This window comes from Salvelinus fontinalis, chromosome 7 (genome assembly GCF_029448725.1).
Source record: "Salvelinus fontinalis isolate EN_2023a chromosome 7, ASM2944872v1, whole genome shotgun sequence".
Lineage (NCBI taxonomy): Eukaryota > Metazoa > Chordata > Actinopteri > Salmoniformes > Salmonidae > Salvelinus > Salvelinus fontinalis.
This window is the reverse complement of record NC_074671.1, coordinates 20,562,855-20,582,077: the sequence shown is the minus strand read 5'-3', so window position 1 is coordinate 20,582,077 and position 19,223 is coordinate 20,562,855. Positions and strand designations below refer to the sequence as shown.

Here is a 19,223-nt window from a genome sequence, read left to right as displayed (position 1 = left end):
AGTACACAATTGATGTCAGAGGTCACATGTTGATATGCTAACTGTAGTCTCCCATGGCTCAACCCCTCATACTGTCATCCAGAGGGTCGCCGTGTACTAGCATGTCACATTCATAGCCAGGGTGATTTACCCCCAAACATGCAACATGCATGTTCTCCCAATTGCCATTCCCATCTCAGTCTAAAATACATCCCCTCGTCATTCCAAATCTTGGTCCAGAATACATCAGTTTTGGGTTGAGGTCAATGTCGTTTCACTTCAGTGAATGTGGGAGATATATTCAGGAATTGTAAATTGACCCTTATTTTCTGAGATTTTTTTTTTTTTTGACCCAATCCTTAAAGATTATCCAATGTTAAAGTGACACACACCAAAGTTATTAGTTAAACTAAATTACTATTTATAAGCTGGGCTTACTTCTTTTATATATACAGTACCAGTCAAAAGTTTGGACACACCTACTTCTTCAAGGTTTTTCCATAGCTTGTACTATTTTCTACGTTGTAGAATAATAGTGAAGACATCAAAACTATGAAATAACACATATGAAATCATGTAGTAACCAAATAAAGTGCTGTGGATGACCTCCACAATCCACAATCACCTGACCTCAAGCCAATTGAGATGGTTTGGGATGAGTTGGACCGTGGACTGAAGGAAAAGCAGCCAACAAGTGCTCAGCAACAAGTGCTCAGCATATGTGAGAACTCCTTCAAGACTGTTGGAAAAGAATTCCAGGTGAAGCTGGTTGAGAGAATGCCAAAAGTGTGCAAAGCTGTCATCAAGGCAAAGGCTGGCTACTTTGAAGAATCTCAAATATAAAATATATTTGGATTTGTTTAACTCTTTTTTGGTTACAACATGATTCCATATGTGTTATTTCATAGTTTTGATGTCTTCACTATTACAATATAGGTAATAGTAAAAATAAAGAAAAACCCTTGAATGAGTAGGTGTGTCCAAACTTTTGACTGGTACTGTATATATATATTATCATTTTTTCCAGGCATTCTCTCCAGGCAGTCTCCCGTCCTAGTACTAACCAAGCCCAACCCTGAACAGGCTGAACAGGGTGGTATGGCTAAAATCATATTTTATTACCCTGTTTTCTCACCGAATTAGGTCCCTTGGCTCATCTTTGCATCTCCTCAATGGGCTCGGGAGAGGCGTAGCTCGGCTTACTTCTATCCACATTACTCAAACTGTGCTATAATAACTTGGGGTGCACGCATCATGACAGCAAAAATATCTACAAAAAACTGTGGGATTCGGTCCTTCTTGGACCTGCAAGCCTACTGTGTAGCGCACCAGTGTCAATCCGCATGACTCAAAAACGTATTATCCCTCTGAGCTAAAGCCTAAGCACACATTAGTGCTAACACGTCTTCCCGTCCAATGCAAGGTTACTCATCAAGCATAGTTTGAGGAAACCAATTCTGGCATATTAGCAACGCAACCATAGTTAAAGTCACAGCGACTTAACTACTTTAACAAGGCCCACTCGCTTGTTAAAGCCTATTGGCTCTCACAGGATGGATGGTGGTTGATAAGCCCATGGTGTCTTCTCTCTACAGCCTGAGGGCAGCTGAGTCACCATCAGTCGCCATCACTCCGTCTTGCTGACTCACACCCTCAGAGCCAGGCTATCTCTGTTGACTTAGCCACACAGCGACAGGCATCATCTCAGCCACCTAAACCCTAACCTCAGGGCCCCTTTGTGACATCCTCTGGTACTGCTCAACAGCATGTACTAGACTAGAGGATACAAGATGAGGCTAAGGTTCATGAGGCTATGGATCATGAGGCTGTTGTTAAACCATCTACAGTACAAGCCACCGTCACACTAGCCTGGTGGTCTGGTCTGTTTGGTATTTCGCCAACCCTTCTCTGTTTTTGTTCCTTACCATGCCAAACAAGATCAACAAGAGGGGAGCTGGCTACAGCACATACAGAATGGTACTAACCTATCTTCACAGTGATGCACATTCATAATTATTGGCTATTGTTCACTGACATTTTCTATAGCAATAGAACGAGGAGAAAGAGCAGTGTCACTTACCCAGCATCACTCCCGTCCCCACATATTAAGGCATCCTTAGCTCCCTCCACTTTGTAGTAGTTGTCTGAAAAAGGGAGAAAGATATATCTTTTTTTGATTACATTGCCCCAGTATTGCTGAATGTGCCCAAAAGCATTAGCATCTCAAGGTTAAAAGTATTTCAATGGTACTCAGACCTTATGACCAGAACTCCTGGTACTGAAAAGGCAGCCTGTCCTGCTAGGGGAAAGTTGTTTATTGACTGTATTATATTAATCACTGATCTCAAATCAGCCCATCCTTAAATAACCCACTGGATGTAGGATTTTAATCATTTATCAAATTAAGAAAATGTTGTCGTTTTGTGTTTCACCCGAGCTTTTAGGGACCAGTAGCCTTCCTAGGACATTTGACATATTTTTAAGGTGATGTATAGCGAAGCCTGCTTGAAGTTGAAGGGGGGGTGAATGAATGAATAGCATAGCAGAACCCAGTAACTGTGTTGCTGCCGACTCCCACAAAAAAAGATGAGTCTTACATTTTGACAAGTCTGTTTTTTTTTTATGAGATATACATCGTTGCTGTGTTAAAGAAAAAAATATAGATGTAATCTCAGGAAACAATATTGAGCTGTTCTTTGTTTTTGTCTTGTTTGTTTGGCAGTGGTGTTTACTGTCATTACATCATGATGGTCAAGCGCCATGCGGTCTCGTCATTTGACAATCATTCACCATTAGAGGAACGTCAGTCCATTTAAACATCTGTGCCACATCAGTGTTGTGCAGCAAAGGTTAGCACGCAATGATTTGTGTTGATGAGGGTGGACCCTAGTAGTCCCATCGCTGCAGGGCTGTCTCTGTTATTGCCTGTTTGGGTAGTACAGTACAGAGGACAATGGAACAGAACACTGCCATGTCCTGTGTGTCCATAATGAGCCTCAAACAACTGCTGTGTGAGCCGTTTTCTAGGATACACATTATCCTCTGTAAACATGTTATGCTATGGCTGCATGTAACGTTTGGTTGACGTCACTGTCACACAACAACTGTGAGACTTACGCAAAGCTAAGAGACCCACGACCAACAACATGACCATATTAGTGCAGTTAAGAAACATCAATCACTACAACAGCATGTGAGCCAGACCTGGGTTCAACTAGTTGAAATCGTTCAAATACTTTACCTGTGTTTGATTAAGCTTGGCTGGCGCAATGGAATCAATGGAAGAGTCACAAAAGTGCAAACTCTGTCCAAGTGGCACTCCAAGCAGGTTAAAGCAAAAACTGAGAGTATTTGAAAGATTTCAAATATTGTTTGAAACCATGTCTATATTACAGCATGTTAATCTTATACACTAACATATAATCTACTGCTCTAGTGTTGTTAATTTTTTCATATTTCGAGGATACTTCACATATCATATCACACGTTACTAACACACGTAGCCTTGAGTAAAAGCTCAACATCACCAAAACTTGAAGCAGGCCCACGGTATTGCATATGTCTAATTACATTGTGTCAGTGACAGGGAATATAGAGTATTCAAATTTTTGGCAAAAAGCTATCGAGTACAGGAAATCTCCAACAGACGAGGGGTCTGGAATTTCCCAAAAATGATTTAGTCTGGCGTGTTACATGGCTGTGCTGTGTATCTTCAATTACACTTGACCATCATTTCCCAGAATTCTTTCTTTACTTTACAGCCTCTCTGTGACCTCTCTGTAGCAACACATTGGAAAATGTTTGGTGAAAGCAAAACATTTAGTTTTTTTGTAGTATGGTTTTTACCGCTCAAAAATCGATTTCCAGTCTCCTAATTTAAGGGAAATGTCTATTTTCTGACAGTTTTGGTAAGATTTCTATACAGTACCAGTAAAAATTTTGGACACACCTACTCATTCAAGGGTTTTTCTTTATTTCTACTATTTTCTACATTGTAGAATAATAGTGAAGACATCAAAACTACGAAATAACACATATAGAATAATGTAGTAACCAAAAAAGTGTTTACACAAATATATTTTACATTTGAGATTCTTCAAAGTAGCCACCCTTTGCCTTGATGACTGCTTTGCACACTCTTGGCACTTTCTCAACCAACTTCACCTGGAATGCTTTTCCAATAGTCTTCAAGGAGTTTCCACATATGTAGAGCACTTGTTGGCTGCTTTTCCTTCACCCTGTTGTCCAACTCATCCCAAACCATCTCAAATGGCTTGAGGTTGGGTGATTGTGAAGGCCACGTCATCTGATAGAGCACTCCATCACTCTCCTTCTTGGTCAAATAGTCCTTACACAGCCTGGAGGAATGTTGGATCATTGTCCTGTTGAAAAACAAATGATAGTCCCACTAAGCGCAAACCAGATGGGATAGCGTATCGCTGAAGAATGCTGTGGTAGCCATGCTGGTTAAGTGTGCCTAGAATTCTAAATAAATCACAGACAGTGTCACCAGCAAAGCACCCCCTCACCATCCCACCTCCTCCTCCATGCTTCACGGTGGGAACCACACATGCAGAGATCATCCGTTCACCTACTCTGCGTCTCACAAAGACATGGCAGTTGGAACCAAAAATCTCAAATTTGGACTCATCGACCAAAGGACAGATTTCCACCAGTCTAATGTCCATTGATCGTGTTTTTTGGCCCAAGCAAGTCTCGTCTTCTTATTGGTGTCCTTTAGTAGTGGTTTCTTTGCAGCAATTCGACCATGAAGGCCTGATTCATGCAGTCTCCTCTGAACAGTTGATGTTGAGATATGTCTGTTACTTGAACTCTGTGAAGCATTTATTTGGGCTGCAATTTCTGAGGCTGGTAACGCTAATGAACTTATCCTCTGCAGCAGAGGTAGCTCTGAGTCTTCCTTTCCTGTGGCGGTCCTCATGTGAGCCAGTTTCCTCCTAGCGCTTGATTGTTTTTGCGACTGCACTCAAAGAAACTTTCAATGTTCTTGAAATGTTCCGCATTGACTGACCTTTGTGTCTTAAAGTAATGATGGACTGTCGTTTCTCTTTGCTTATTTGAGCTGTTCTTGCCATAATAGGGACTTGGTCTTTTACCAAATAGGGCTATCTTCTGTATACCACCCCTACCCTGCCACAACACAACTGATTGGCTCAAACGCATTGAGAAGGAAAGAAATTCCACACATTAAATTTGAACAAGGCACAGTTGTTAATTTAAATGCATTCCAGGTGTACCTCATGAAGCTGGTTGAGAGAATGCCAAGAGTTTCCAAAGCTGTCATCAAGGCAATGGGTGGCTACTTTGAAGAATCTAAAATATAAAATATATTTGGATTTGTTTAACACTTTTTTGGTTACTACATGATTTGATATGTGTTATTTCATAGCTTTGATGTCTTTACTATTATTCTACAATGTAGAAAATAGTAAAAACAAATGAGTAGGTGTGTCTAAACTTTTGACTGGTACTGTATATGAAACATTTATAGATCTAACTTCATTAGATTAGATGAATATCACTTTTTCTAAATGACAAAATATTCGATCAATGTACGTCAATTTTGTTTGTTGGGATGATCTACAAAGCTGAGATGAGACAGATTACATTTTTAGTTGAGCATGACTAGAGGCATCCAGGGAAAGACTAGTGGCCTCCAGGGAAAGACTAGTGGCCTCCAGGGAAAGACTAGAGGCATCCAGGGAAAGACTAGTGGCCTCCAGGGAAAGACTAGTGGCCTCCAGGGAAAGACCAGTGGCCTCCAGGGAAAGAATAGTGGCATCCATGGAAAGACTAGTGGCCTCCAGGGAAAGACTAGTGGCATCCAGGGAAAGACTAGCGGCCTCCAGGGAAAGACTAGTGGCCTCCAGGGAAAGACTAGTGGCATCCAGGGAAAGACTAGTGGCCTCCAGGGAAAGACTAGTGGCCTCCAGGGAAAGACTAGTGGCCTCCAGGGAAAGACTAGTGGCCTCCAGGGAAAGACTAGTGGCCTCCAGGGAAAGACTAGTGGCCTCCAGGGAAAGACTAGTGGCCTCCAGGGAAAGACTAGTGGCCTCCAGGGAAAGACTAGTGGCCTCCAGGGAAAGAATAGTGGCATCCAGGGAAAGACTAGTGGCCTCCAGGGAAAGAATAGTGGCATCCAGGGAAAGAGGCCTCCAGGGAAAGACTAGTGGCATCCAGGGAATGATGAGAATTACAGGAGGGGGGTGTTTAACCCTGGGGGGCATTTAGCCATAAGCCTCCCTATACAACAAGTCTCTTTCGCAAAAGGGATCTTTGCGCTCAATAGGGTCAGCCTTTTTAACTAAATGATACATTCATTTATTAAACAGGCGTTTAACTGACGCACAGCGCTCACCTTCGTCTGCGATGAAGTCTTTGAGCGAGGGCCACGTCCGGTTGTTGCAGAAGAAGGTGGTGTTGGTGTTGAGGGTGTTGTTGACGCAGTGCGCTGTGCTGCGGACACACTTCTGCCGCAGGTTACCCATGAAGAGCTGCAGGCCAATGAGGGCAAACACACTGAGGCAGAACACAGTCAGGATCATCACGTCTGCCAGCTTCTTCACCGACTGGATCAGCGCACCCACAATGGTCTTCAGGCCTGCCCAAGGTCAATAGGTCAGCACGCACACACATGGTCATAGAAATGGACACAGGGTAAATAGAAGCTATCTTTGATTAGCTAGTTCTGTCTAATCATAAGGAACTGTTTTAGATCTAATAACTGAAAATGGTTATTATGTATATGTAATTTAAAAATGTACAAAAATAACTATAAAAAATTCTGACAGTTAGTGATCTCTTACTTTTTACAATTACATACTGTATAGTGGGGCTTGTTTACAGTAACTTAACTACAGTGCATTACTCTGTATAACAAGTTACAAAAATTACAATAATTGTATAAGGAACAATACAACGACTCACTATCCATAATAATTAGTGGTGAGCACCAATATCGATAATTCGATATGATATCAATATAGTTTGTAATCGATATGAGCAAGGCACATCGTGATATTGGCTTATCCTTGCTGTTAACCCACACTTTTATGTAAAAGAGGAAACATTAGTGTTTCTGCAGGCACATAGCCCTCTCACAGGCTCTCAATTTAGAATAACTGCCTGCTGATGGGCCATCAACGAGCTTCCCATTGTGTTCAAGCAGGTTGGCTAGGTTAGGCTCCCAGAACATTCACCCATGGCCCAATGGGCAATAAGCAAAAAGTTGTCTGAATTTCACAAAGCCGTAGAAGTTAAGTCCATACAGTTGCAATCTTTGATATTGGTTTGAAAAAATGCAACTGATATTGATATCGATTTTTCATATCAGTGCCCATCACTAATAATACTAACCATGACATGGATGCAATAAACTGTACAGTTAAAAATTCAGAACATTAAAAGCAAGAAGGCCACACAGAAACTGAAGACACCGACACAGCATTCAAAATACAAAGAAAGCTAACAAAAACGAACTAACCTCTACAGAAAGAAACATTGTCTTGTTTCTTTTCGAGAGATCAAAAATGCACCGAAAAATTCACAATGTATGGTCATTGACAACAGACGCTTCCCAAATAATGACTGACTTACTGGCTGACTGACTGGCTGGCTGATAAACTAACTGTCTGACTGACTGACTGAAAACTCCCTGACTTGCTGACAAACTAACTGGCTGACTGATTGGCTGACAAACTAACTGACTGGCTGACAAACTAAATGACTGGCTGAAAAAACGAACTGGCAGGCTGACAAACTAACTGACAGACTGATTGACTGACTAGCTGACAAAAAGACTGAGTAACTGACTGACTGGCTGACAAACTAACTGACTGGCTGACAAACTAACTGGCTGACTGACTGACTGACTGGCTGGCTGACAAACTAACTGACTGACTGACAAACTAACTGACTAAATAACTGGTTGACAAACTAACTGACTGACTGACTGGCTGGCTGACAAACTAACTAACTGACTGACTGAGAAACTAACCGACCTACTGGCTAGCAAATTAACTGACTGACTGACAAACTAACCGACTGACAAATTAACTGACTGACTGAAGGGAATTGCTGACTGGCTGACTGACTAACTGTCTGACAAACTAACTGGCTGACTGACTGACTGGCTGGCTGACAAACTAACTGACTGACTGACAAACTAACTGACTAAATAACTGGTTGACAAACTAAATGGCTGACTGACTGGCTAACAAACTAACTAACTGACTTGCTGACTGGCTGACAAAACAACTGACTGGTTGACAAACTAACTGACTTGCTGACTGGCTGACAAAACAACTGACTGGCTAACAAACTAACTGGCTGATTGACTGGCTAACAAACTAACTGACTGGCTGACTGACTGGCTGACAAAATAACTGACTGGTTGACAAACTAACTGACTTGCTGACTGACTGACAAACTAACTGGCTGATTGACTGGCTGACAAAACAACTGACTGACTGACTGGCTGATTGACTGACTGACTGACTAACTGGCTGGCAAACTAATTAATTGGCTGATTGGCTGACTGATTGACTGGCTGACAAACTAACTGACTGACTGACAAACTAACCGACTGACAAATTAACTGACTGACTGAACGGAATTGCTGACTGGCTGACTGACTAACTGTCTGACAAACTGACTGACTGCCTGACTGGCTGATTGACTGGCTGGCTGACAAACTAACTGACTGGCTGACAAACTAACTGACTTGTTGACTGACTGACAAACTAACTGACTGACTGACTGACTGACAAACTAACTGACTGACTAACTGGCTGGCAAACTAATTAATTGGCTGATTGGCTGACTGATTGACTGGCTGACAAACTAACTGACTGACTGACAAACTAACCGACTGACAAATTAACTGACTGACTGAACGGAATTGCTGACTGGCTGACTGACTAACTGTCTGACAAACTGACTGACTGCCTGACTGGCTGATTGACTGGCTGGCTGACAAACTAACTGACTGGCTGACTGACTTGCTGAAAAACTAACTGACTGACTGGCTGTCTGGCTGACAAACTAACTGACTGGATGACAAACTAACTGACTGGCTGACTGACTTGCTGACAAACTAACTGACTGACTGGCTGTCTGGCTGACAAACTAACTGACTGGCTGACTGACTTGCTGACAAACTAACTGACTGACTGGCTAACTGACTAATTGACTGACTAACTGACTGACATTTTGACTTTAACCCTGTCTCAGAATGTGCCCAAAGCATTTCCAAGATTTTCTAGCCTTTTTTCCCTAGCTAACTATATTTAGCTTATCTGATCCTATGCTATTACCTCACTATCCTGATTCCTATTTGGCCAGGATTTGTGTTGGATTAAAGGTAGTTTGAGGGGCCAGACTGCTGTATAGTATGAACACAGAGAAGAATTCAGTCTCTAAACCGTCACTTCCAGTCTGGCATTTCCAGAAGATGGTGTGGGCCAAAGGAGGTCAGCCATGAAGAGCCTGACGCACCATGTGTCTCAACAGCACCCAATAACAGGAAGAAGTGGAATACATGGGCCATGACTGATGGAAGTTAGCTCCCGCAGAGTAGATACCGGGTAGCTACTGTATGGTACAGATCATCCCAATGTGAGATACCAGGTAAATCTAGGAGTCTAGGTCCTATAGCGTAAAGTAAAAAGTAGGGTCCAGGGTTTTCCCTGGCCAGGTCAAGTGGACAGGTTGTGCACTGTAGGTTTATATAAAGGGCCCTGCTCAGAAATATACTGCACTATATTATGCTAAGGGTACTACACCTGTTTCATCAAAACAAGGGATTTAGTCCTATTTGAGTAGAGATCCGTTCTGAATGGACTGTATGACCTGCTTCCTATGGGAGCATCTGTTGTGAATGGAGATATTATTACCATACAAAGTGGTATTTGACTATACCCATGCCTGTTAAACACTAAGGGTGAATGAGACCTGTTGAGTCAGATAACGAGGTAACATAATCCTTGGGCTTAAGGCCAGATGTCATGTTGAAACTTTATCTGTGTACTATATATTCACTATGTTGATGTCTATAGCGAAGTGTTTGCATACAGCATGTGGACACAAGCATTGATGCATGACTACGCCTTGAAAGAAACTAGATTTGTATTTTTCATAAATGAATGGCATACATACATCTAAATACAAAATGAATTTGAAGTCACAACACAACGGTTGCTACCAGACTCTTATTCTACTGCTCAGGTTATACATTGCCCCCACATCCCTCCCTATATATACATGTGTTAATATTGGACTATAATTTATGCCTTCCTTTATTATACTTACGCTAAAATATTTACTATATTCTTTTGACCCATTTACTTTATGTTTGTATTCTTATCTTTTCTTATTTCTTATTGTTGTTGCGTTGTCGAGAAGGAACCTGCAGGTACGCATTTCGTACGGTGATGTAAACCATGTGTATCCCGTACATAAGCCTAATACAACTTAAAACAAACTATGGGCAAACATATTCTTTGAGAATAGAATCTATAATGTGAGAATCCTCCATTTTGAATCACACGTTGCCCAACTCAAAGGTCTCATTTCCACTCACTGGATAGTTTGATTACCGGAAACAAAAAGGGAATGACAAGGGACTCTGTTCCAATACCCACACTAGCAGGCCACTTTGGGTGCAAGGCCAATACATTGCTTCATCCTAAGTACAGTAGGGTGCTAGTATAGACATATTGGAACGTAGCCAGGGTTTAGCTCTTCCAACGGTGGGTGGTGTCTTAGTGTTTGAAACTCCCTTCTCACCTGGGATGACTGAGATAGTTTTCAGTGCTCGTAGGACTCTGAACGTCCGTAAGGCTGAGACATTGCCCAGGTCCACAAACTCAGTAACATATCTGCAACAAGTGAAAGTCAAGCAGACACAATGACAAAGCACCGACGACAGGCAAAACACAACAGTTGAATGGGCCGGGATTGGAAGATAGGGGAGGGGGGGAGGGTTTGGATTGAGGTCAAGGGTCAGAGAGGATGGTTTTGGATTGGACAGAGAGGAGGAAGAGGGTGAAGGGGCATGTACAGTACACTAACAGTATGTGGACTGGACGATAGACAATGTAACCCATTTTTTGGTAACACTGCAGCACAAGGGGAGACTCCCTCTTACCTGGGATTACTGAAATAGTTTTCAATGCTCTGAGGACCCTGAATGTTCGAAGTGCTTGGAGATTGCCTACTTTAACAAATTCGGTTAGCAACCTGCAGGATCAAATTACAGTTATTTGGTCAAACACCAACAAAAAAAAACGAAAAGACAACTGCAGGCTAAGCACTGCTCACTGCCTCTTAGTGAAGCTTTCCCTGGAGAACAGGGCAGAAACAGCAAGGTATAGACATTTCCTGTTAGCTTTTTTTACAGTTATGTGTGCTGTTAGTATGTCTCCACATAAAGAGAGTCCAGAAAAATGTGAAAAATGAATATGGTGCCAGTCCATGTGCTGCTCATATGAGGTATGTTAAATCTTCAGGACCTAAGTGGTTCCATTCCCTATTACATTTCTGAGGTGAGTTTTCCAAAAGCTTCATAGCTAACATGGCATGCACTCCGTTTCCATGGGAACCCCAAGGGTTGGGGGTGTGGATATTTATCCGTGTGGGGGGGGTATCCGTTTTCCCGGTCATCAGTTTGGATTTAATAAAGCCAGCGGCGGGAAGGAAGGTGGCCTGTCTGTCAACACAAGTGGGAGGGCAGCGGGGGTCGGTAACTGATGTGTCCCTGTCCTGCTAAATATCCATCTGACCCCACAGAGGCTTCCAGTTCAAGGTCGACTGGAAATAGAGCTGCAGGAGCCAAACGAGAAATCAACACCTCATCGGGGGGGGGGGGGGGGGGGTCCTTAATGACTCCATTGGAACCTGCTTCTGGTTAAGGTCCCCTATTGGACAATCTGTCATTGGTTTAGAGGCTGTTATGGGTGACTGGGAAACTGCCTGAGCCTTTGGCGCAGTACCTACAATCCTACTTCAAACACGGTTTTCTCACAGGTGAGTCAGTTAATGCACGGTGGGGATGTTTAAAATTGTTCCCTGAGAAAAAAGGTGCCGTATGTCCTCAGTGTTTAGACCATCCACAGTAGAAGATCAGGAGCAAAATAGATTATTCAAAAGCAGCTTAACCCACACCACCAAAGCAAAATTGAACATTTGAAGAGTAAAAACATCTGTAATTGGTCATTAAATTCAGGTTGCATTCTAAAATGTTGGAAGTAAAAGTTTGCACTGCATCTATTGGTTAAAAAAAGAAAGAGGATTGAAGTATAACAGGGATTTCCAGTAGTCGAGTAAGTATTTACATTTTTTTTTACTGTCTTTTTTTACATTTATGAATGTGTTATTCAATGCGTTTCTATTGGTTTTAGTAGTAAAGGCCAAAATCAATATTTTAAGGAAGTGGAGGGCAGGTTAAAAGGAGAAGACAGCTTAAAGGGAAATAGAGGGCAGGTTAAAAGGAAGGAGAGGACAGCTTAAAAGGAAGGAGAGGACAGGTTAAAAGGAAGGAGAGGACAGCTTAAAAGGAAAGAGAGGACAGCTTAAAAGGAAGGAGAGGACAGCTTAAAGGGAAGTAGAGGGCAGGTTAAAAGGAAGGGGAGGACAGCTTAAAAGGAAGGAGAGGACAGCTTAAAAGGAAGGAGAGGACAGCTTAAAAGGAAAGAGAGGACAGCTTAAAAGGAAGGAGAGGACAGCTTAAAGGGAAGTAGAGGGCAGGTTAAAAGGAAGGAGAGGACAGCTTAAAAGGAAGGAGAGGACAGCTTGAAGGGAAGTAGAGGACAGGTTAAAAGGAAGGAGAGGACAGCTTAAAAGGAAGGAGAGGGCAGATTAAAAGGAAGGAGAGGGCAGCTTAAAAGGAAGGAGAGGACAGCTTAAAAGGAAAGAGAGGACAGCTTAAAATGAAGGAGAGGACAGCTTAAAGGGAAGTAGAGGACAGCTTAAAAGGAAGTAGAGAGCAGGTTAAAAGGAAGGAGAGGACAGCTTAAAAGGAAGGAGAGGATAGCTTAAAAGGAAAGAGAGGGCAGGTTAAAAGGAAGGAGAGGACAGCTTAAAGGGAAGTAGAGGGCAGGTTAAAAGGAACGAGAGGACAGCTTAAAGGGGAGTAGAGAGCAGGTTAAAAGGAAGGAGAGGACAGCTTAAAGGGAAGGAGAGGACAGCTTAAAGGGAAAGAGAGGACAGCTTAAAAGGAAGGAGAAGACAGCTTAAAGGGAAGTAGAGGGCAGGTTAAAAGGAAGGAGAGGGCAGCTTAAAAGGAAGTAGAGGGCAGGTTAAAAGGAAAGAGAGGACAGATTAAAAGGAAGGAGAGGACAGCTTAAAGGGAAGTAGAAGGCAGGTTAAAAGGAAGGAGAGGACAGCTTAAAAGGAAGTAGAGGGCAGGTTAAAAGGAAGGAGAGGACAGATTAAAAGGAAGGAGAGGGCATATTACAAGGAAGGAGAGGGCAGGTTAAAATAAAGTGGATGGCAGGTTAAAGGAAGGAGAGGGCAGGTTAAAAGGAAGGAGAGGGCATGTTAAAATAAAGTGGATGGCAGGTTAAAGGAAGGAGAGGGCATGTTAAAAGGAAGGAGAGGGCATGTTAAAAGGAAGGAGAGGGCATGTTAAAAGGAAGTGGATGGCAGGTTAAAAGGAAGGAGAGGACAAGTTTAAAGGAAGTAGGTTCAAAGGAAGTAGAGTGTCAGACACTAACAGGAGTGATACAGAGAGGTCTACTGTAGCAAGAGAGATACTTACGCCATGACAATCACACTGAAATCCAGCCAGTTCCACGGGTCCCGCAGGAAGGTAAATGGCCCCACACAGAATCCCCTCGCCAGAATCTTTATCAATGACTCAAACGTGTAAATGCCAGTGAAAGTGTACCTGGGCGGGTGTATGTGGTAAGGGGGGGAAACAAAAGGTCAAAACATTAGCAGGAAATGGCATAAGCTAGGGTGAGAGGCAAAACACTGCTCTTCTTCCTCCACATGGTTCCCCGACTCCGAGTGCAGTTCAAATAAAACATATTTTTTAAAGAAGAAAGAAACCAATAGGAAAGGGACAGAGACAGAGACATGTAGCAGCTTTAGGAAGAGACAGAGACATGTAGCAGCTTTAGGAAGAGACAGAGACATGTAGCAGCTTTAGGGAGAGACAGAGACATGTAGCAGCTTTAGGGAGAGACAGAGACATATAGCAGCTTTAGGAAGAGACAGAGACATGTAGCAGCTTTAGGAAGAGACAGAGACATGTGGCAGCTTTAGGAAGAGACAGAGACATGTAGCAGCTTTAGGGAGAGACAGAGACATGTAGCAGCTTTAGGGAGAGACAGAGACATGTAGCAGCTTTAGGGAGAGACAGAGACATGTAGCAGCTTTAGGAAGAGACAGAGACATGTAGCAGCTTTAGGAAGAGACAGAGACATGTAGCAGCTTTAGGAAGAGACAGAGACATGTAGCAGCTTTAGGGAGAGACAGAGACATGTAGCAGCTTTAGGGAGAGACAGAGACATGTAGCAGCTTTAGGAAGAGACAGAGACATGTAGCAGCTTTAGGAAGAGACAGAGACATGTAGCAGCTTTAGGGAGAGACAGAGACATGTAGCAGCTTTAGGGAGAGACAGAGACATGTAGCAGCTTTAGGAAGAGACAGAGACATGTAGCAGCTTTAGGGAGAGACAGAGACATGTAGCAGCTTTAGGGAGAGACAGAGACATGTAGCAGCTTTAGGGAGAGACAGAGACATGTAGCAGCTTTAGGGAGAGAGAGACATGTAGCAGATTTAGGTTAGATACAGAGACATGTATCAGCTTTAGGGAGAGAGAGAGACATGTAGCAGCTTTAGGGAGAGAGAGACATGTAGCAGATTTAGGTTAGAGACAGAGACATGTATCAGCTTTAGGGAGAGAGAGAGACATGTAGCAGCTTTAGGGAGAGAGACACATGTAGCAGATTTAGGTTAGATACAGAGACATGTATCAGCTTTAGGGAGAGAGAGAGACATGTAGCAGCTTTAGGGAGAGAGAGAGACATGTAGCAGCTTTAGGAAGAGACAGAGACATGTAGCAGCTTTAGGGAGAGACAGAGACATGTAACAGCTTTAGGAAGAGACAGAGACATGTAGCAGCTTTAGGGAGAGACAGAGACATGTAGCAGCTTTAGGGAGAGACAGAGACATGTAGCAGCTTTAGGGAGAGACAGAGACATGTAGCAGCTTTAGGGAGAGAGAGACATGTAGCAGATTTAGGTTAGATACAGAGACATGTATCAGCTTTAGGGAGAGAGAGAGACATGTAGCAGCTTTAGGGAGAGAGAGACATGTAGCAGATTTAGGTTAGAGACAGAGACATGTATCAGCTTTAGGGAGAGAGAGAGACATGTAGCAGCTTTAGGGAGAGACAGAGACATGTAGCAGCTTTAGGGAGAGACAGAGACATGTAGCAGCTTTAGGGAGAGACAGAGACATGTAGCAGCTTTAGGGAGAGACAGAGACATGTAGCAGCTTTAGGAAGAGACAGAGACATGTAGCAGCTTTAGGAAGAGACAGAGACATGTAGCAGCTTTAGGAAGAGACAGAGACATGTAGCAGCTTTAGGGAGAGACAGAGACATGTAGCAGCTTTAGGGAGAGACAGAGACATATAGCAGCTTTAGGAAGAGACAGAGACATGTAGCAGCTTTAGGAAGAGACAGAGACATGTGGCAGCTTTAGGAAGAGACAGAGACATGTAGCAGCTTTAGGGAGAGACAGAGACATGTAGCAGCTTTAGGGAGAGACAGAGACATGTAGCAGCTTTAGGGAGAGACAGAGACATGTAGCAGCTTTAGGAAGAGACAGAGACATGTAGCAGCTTTAGGAAGAGACAGAGACATGTAGCAGCTTTAGGAAGAGACAGAGACATGTAGCAGCTTTAGGGAGAGACAGAGACATGTAGCAGCTTTAGGGAGAGACAGAGACATGTAGCAGCTTTAGGAAGAGACAGAGACATGTAGCAGCTTTAGGAAGAGACAGAGACATGTAGCAGCTTTAGGGAGAGACAGAGACATGTAGCAGCTTTAGGGAGAGACAGAGACATGTAGCAGCTTTAGGAAGAGACAGAGACATGTAGCAGCTTTAGGGAGAGACAGAGACATGTAGCAGCTTTAGGGAGAGACAGAGACATGTAGCAGCTTTAGGGAGAGACAGAGACATGTAGCAGCTTTAGGGAGAGAGAGACATGTAGCAGATTTAGGTTAGATACAGAGACATGTATCAGCTTTAGGGAGAGAGAGAGACATGTAGCAGCTTTAGGGAGAGAGAGACATGTAGCAGATTTAGGTTAGAGACAGAGACATGTATCAGCTTTAGGGAGAGAGAGAGACATGTAGCAGCTTTAGGGAGAGAGACACATGTAGCAGATTTAGGTTAGATACAGAGACATGTATCAGCTTTAGGGAGAGAGAGAGACATGTAGCAGCTTTAGGGAGAGAGAGAGACATGTAGCAGCTTTAGGAAGAGACAGAGACATGTAGCAGCTTTAGGGAGAGACAGAGACATGTAGCAGCTTTAGGAAGAGACAGAGACATGTAGCAGCTTTAGGGAGAGACAGAGACATGTAGCAGCTTTAGGGAGAGACAGAGACATGTAGCAGCTTTAGGGAGAGACAGAGACATGTAGCAGCTTTAGGGAGAGAGAGACATGTAGCAGATTTAGGTTAGATACAGAGACATGTATCAGCTTTAGGGAGAGAGAGAGACATGTAGCAGCTTTAGGGAGAGAGAGACATGTAGCAGATTTAGGTTAGAGACAGAGACATGTATCAGCTTTAGGGAGAGAGAGAGACATGTAGCAGCTTTAGGGAGAGACAGAGACATGTAGCAGCTTTAGGGAGAGACAGAGACATGTAGCAGCTTTAGGGAGAGACAGAGACATGTAGCAGCTTTAGGGAGAGACAGAGACATGTAGCAGCTTTAGGAAGAGACAGAGACATGTAGCAGCTTTAGGAAGAGACAGAGACATGTAGCAGCTTTAGGAAGAGACAGAGACATGTAGCAGCTTTAGGGAGAGACAGAGACATGTAGCAGCTTTAGGGAGAGACAGAGACATGTAGCAGCTTTAGGAAGAGACAGAGACATGTAGCAGCTTTAGGGAGAGACAGAGACATGTAGCAGCTTTAGGGAGAGACAGAGACATGTAGCAGCTTTAGGGAGAGACAGAGACATGTAGCAGCTTTAGGGAGAGAGAGACATGTAGCAGATTTAGGTTAGATACAGAGACATGTATCAGCTTTAGGGAGAGAGAGAGACATGTAGCAGCTTTAGGGAGAGAGAGACATGTAGCAGATTTAGGTTAGAGACAGAGACATGTATCAGCTTTAGGGAGAGAGAGAGACATGTAGCAGCTTTAGGGAGAGAGACACATGTAGCAGATTTAGGTTAGATACAGAGACATGTATCAGCTTTAGGGAGAGAGAGAGACATGTAGCAGCTTTAGGGAGAGAGAGACATGTAGCAGATTTAGGTTAGAGACAGAGACATGTAGCAGCTTTAGGGAGAGAGAGACATGTAGCAGCTTTAGGAAGAGACAGAGACATGTAGCAGCTTTAGGGAGAGACAGAGACATGTAGCAGCTTTAGGGAGAGACAGAGACATGTAGCAGCTTTAGGGAGAGAGAGACATGTATCAGCTTTAGGGAGAGAGAGACATGTAGCAGATGTAGGTTAGAGAGAGAGACATGTAGCAGCTTTAGGAAGAGACCGAGTCACAGGACAGTAAGAATGAGAAGCAGAAGGGAATGACACAGACAGCAAGCTCTTTGACAGCAGTGCTCCTTGATGAGTTAAGCAGGTCATCAAGACAAGAATGGGCATTAAAATCCAGTGTGTAACTTCATTGTAACATAAAATAAACTAAGAGAGAGAGAGAGAGAGAGAGAGAGACTCTTCAGAGGCAACAGAGATTGGGATGGAGGATGCAGCATTCGGAGGAAGTGCACAGCCATATTCCTTTTAGTCTTTGTCATTGTTACTGACTGTAAGGTTAAGAAGGTAGACTGTGACTGACTGGGAGTCATTGCATGCTACAAATCGTGCCGATTAGTGCATTGTTGACTGTGCAGATTCCATTGTCTGAAAGACTGTCTTCATTAAAGGTAAACTTGGAGGGCTTACACTCTTAGAAACAATGGTTCCAAAAGGGTTCTTCAGCTGTCCCCATATGACATGTAAAACCACTTTTGGTTCCAGGTAGTGCCCCTTTGGTTTCCATGTAGAACCCTCTGTCAAAAGGGTTCTACATTGAACCAAAAGGGTTCTACCTGGAGCCAAAAAGGGTTCTTCAAAGGGTTCTCCTATGAGGACAGCTGTAGAACCCTTTGAGGTTCTAGATGGCACCATGTTTTCTAAGAGTGTACTCTGGTTTTGGACTCAGACTGTTTCAAAGAAAGGGCAGTTGCTTATCACAACATGGCAGACTAGACTACGTTGGTTACATGTCTGTGGGTCAAATCCCCTCTATCCATACAACACATGCTGCTGCCTAACAGCAAATCCACAGTGTGAGATGAACTTATACTGTGACTGATTGACTGAGAGAGACAGAGAGACAGAGAGACAGAGAGGCAGAGAGGCAGAGAGGCAGAGAGGCAGAGAGGCAGAGAGGCAGAGAGGCAGAGAGGCAGAGAGGCAGATAGACAGATAGACAGATAGACAGATAGACAGATAGACAGATAGATAGATAGATAGATAGATAGATAGACAAAGATTCAACTGAATGATAATTCCCATTCCATCATTGATTTTGCTTTCAATTGTTTGTTTATCAAAGTGTTTGGTTGGAATATGAATCCCTTTAATGAAAGAATGTATAAACGGTATGTGCCACCCATACCATGGTTGTTCATTCCAATGTAGCATAGCAAGAGTGCAATTAGCAAATTAGCCGGGTACACTAAAATTGTGAACTTACTTGCTAATTGTGGTTGGCAAGGCAACAAACACCTGGCAAAGCGTTACATCAGGACACATAGGGCACAGAGGATCAATACAGTCAAAGAGGGTTGAGGGAACAGCAAGAAGAACACAGAGAGAATTCACAGAAGAAGCCAGCGTCAATGCTGAGAGACAGAGATGATGGGTGAACAAGGCATACTTACTCAACATACTTGGCCCAATACGCTGGTTCCGACATGGCCATGAAGCAACAGTTGGTCAAAATAGTGCACATGATGAACAGACTGAATAACGTG

At 43.2% G+C, this 19,223-nt stretch overlaps 1 protein-coding gene across 1 annotated transcript in view; it reads right to left on the bottom strand.

The window, feature by feature from the left end:
- scn5lab (sodium channel, voltage gated, type V-like, alpha b) overlaps window positions 1–19,223 on the bottom strand; it is a 186,185-nt gene that overhangs the window by 118,658 nt on the left and 48,304 nt on the right. Inside the window, exons 4-8 of the mRNA XM_055928636.1 lie at window positions 19,131–19,220; window positions 13,757–13,885; window positions 10,786–10,877; window positions 6,359–6,601; window positions 2,060–2,123 (exon numbers count right to left, since the gene is read on the bottom strand). Of these exons, the coding sequence (XP_055784611.1) occupies window positions 2,060–2,123; window positions 6,359–6,601; window positions 10,786–10,877; window positions 13,757–13,885; window positions 19,131–19,220 (618 nt within the window). The remainder of the gene's footprint in view (window positions 1–2,059; window positions 2,124–6,358; window positions 6,602–10,785; window positions 10,878–13,756; window positions 13,886–19,130; window positions 19,221–19,223) is intronic.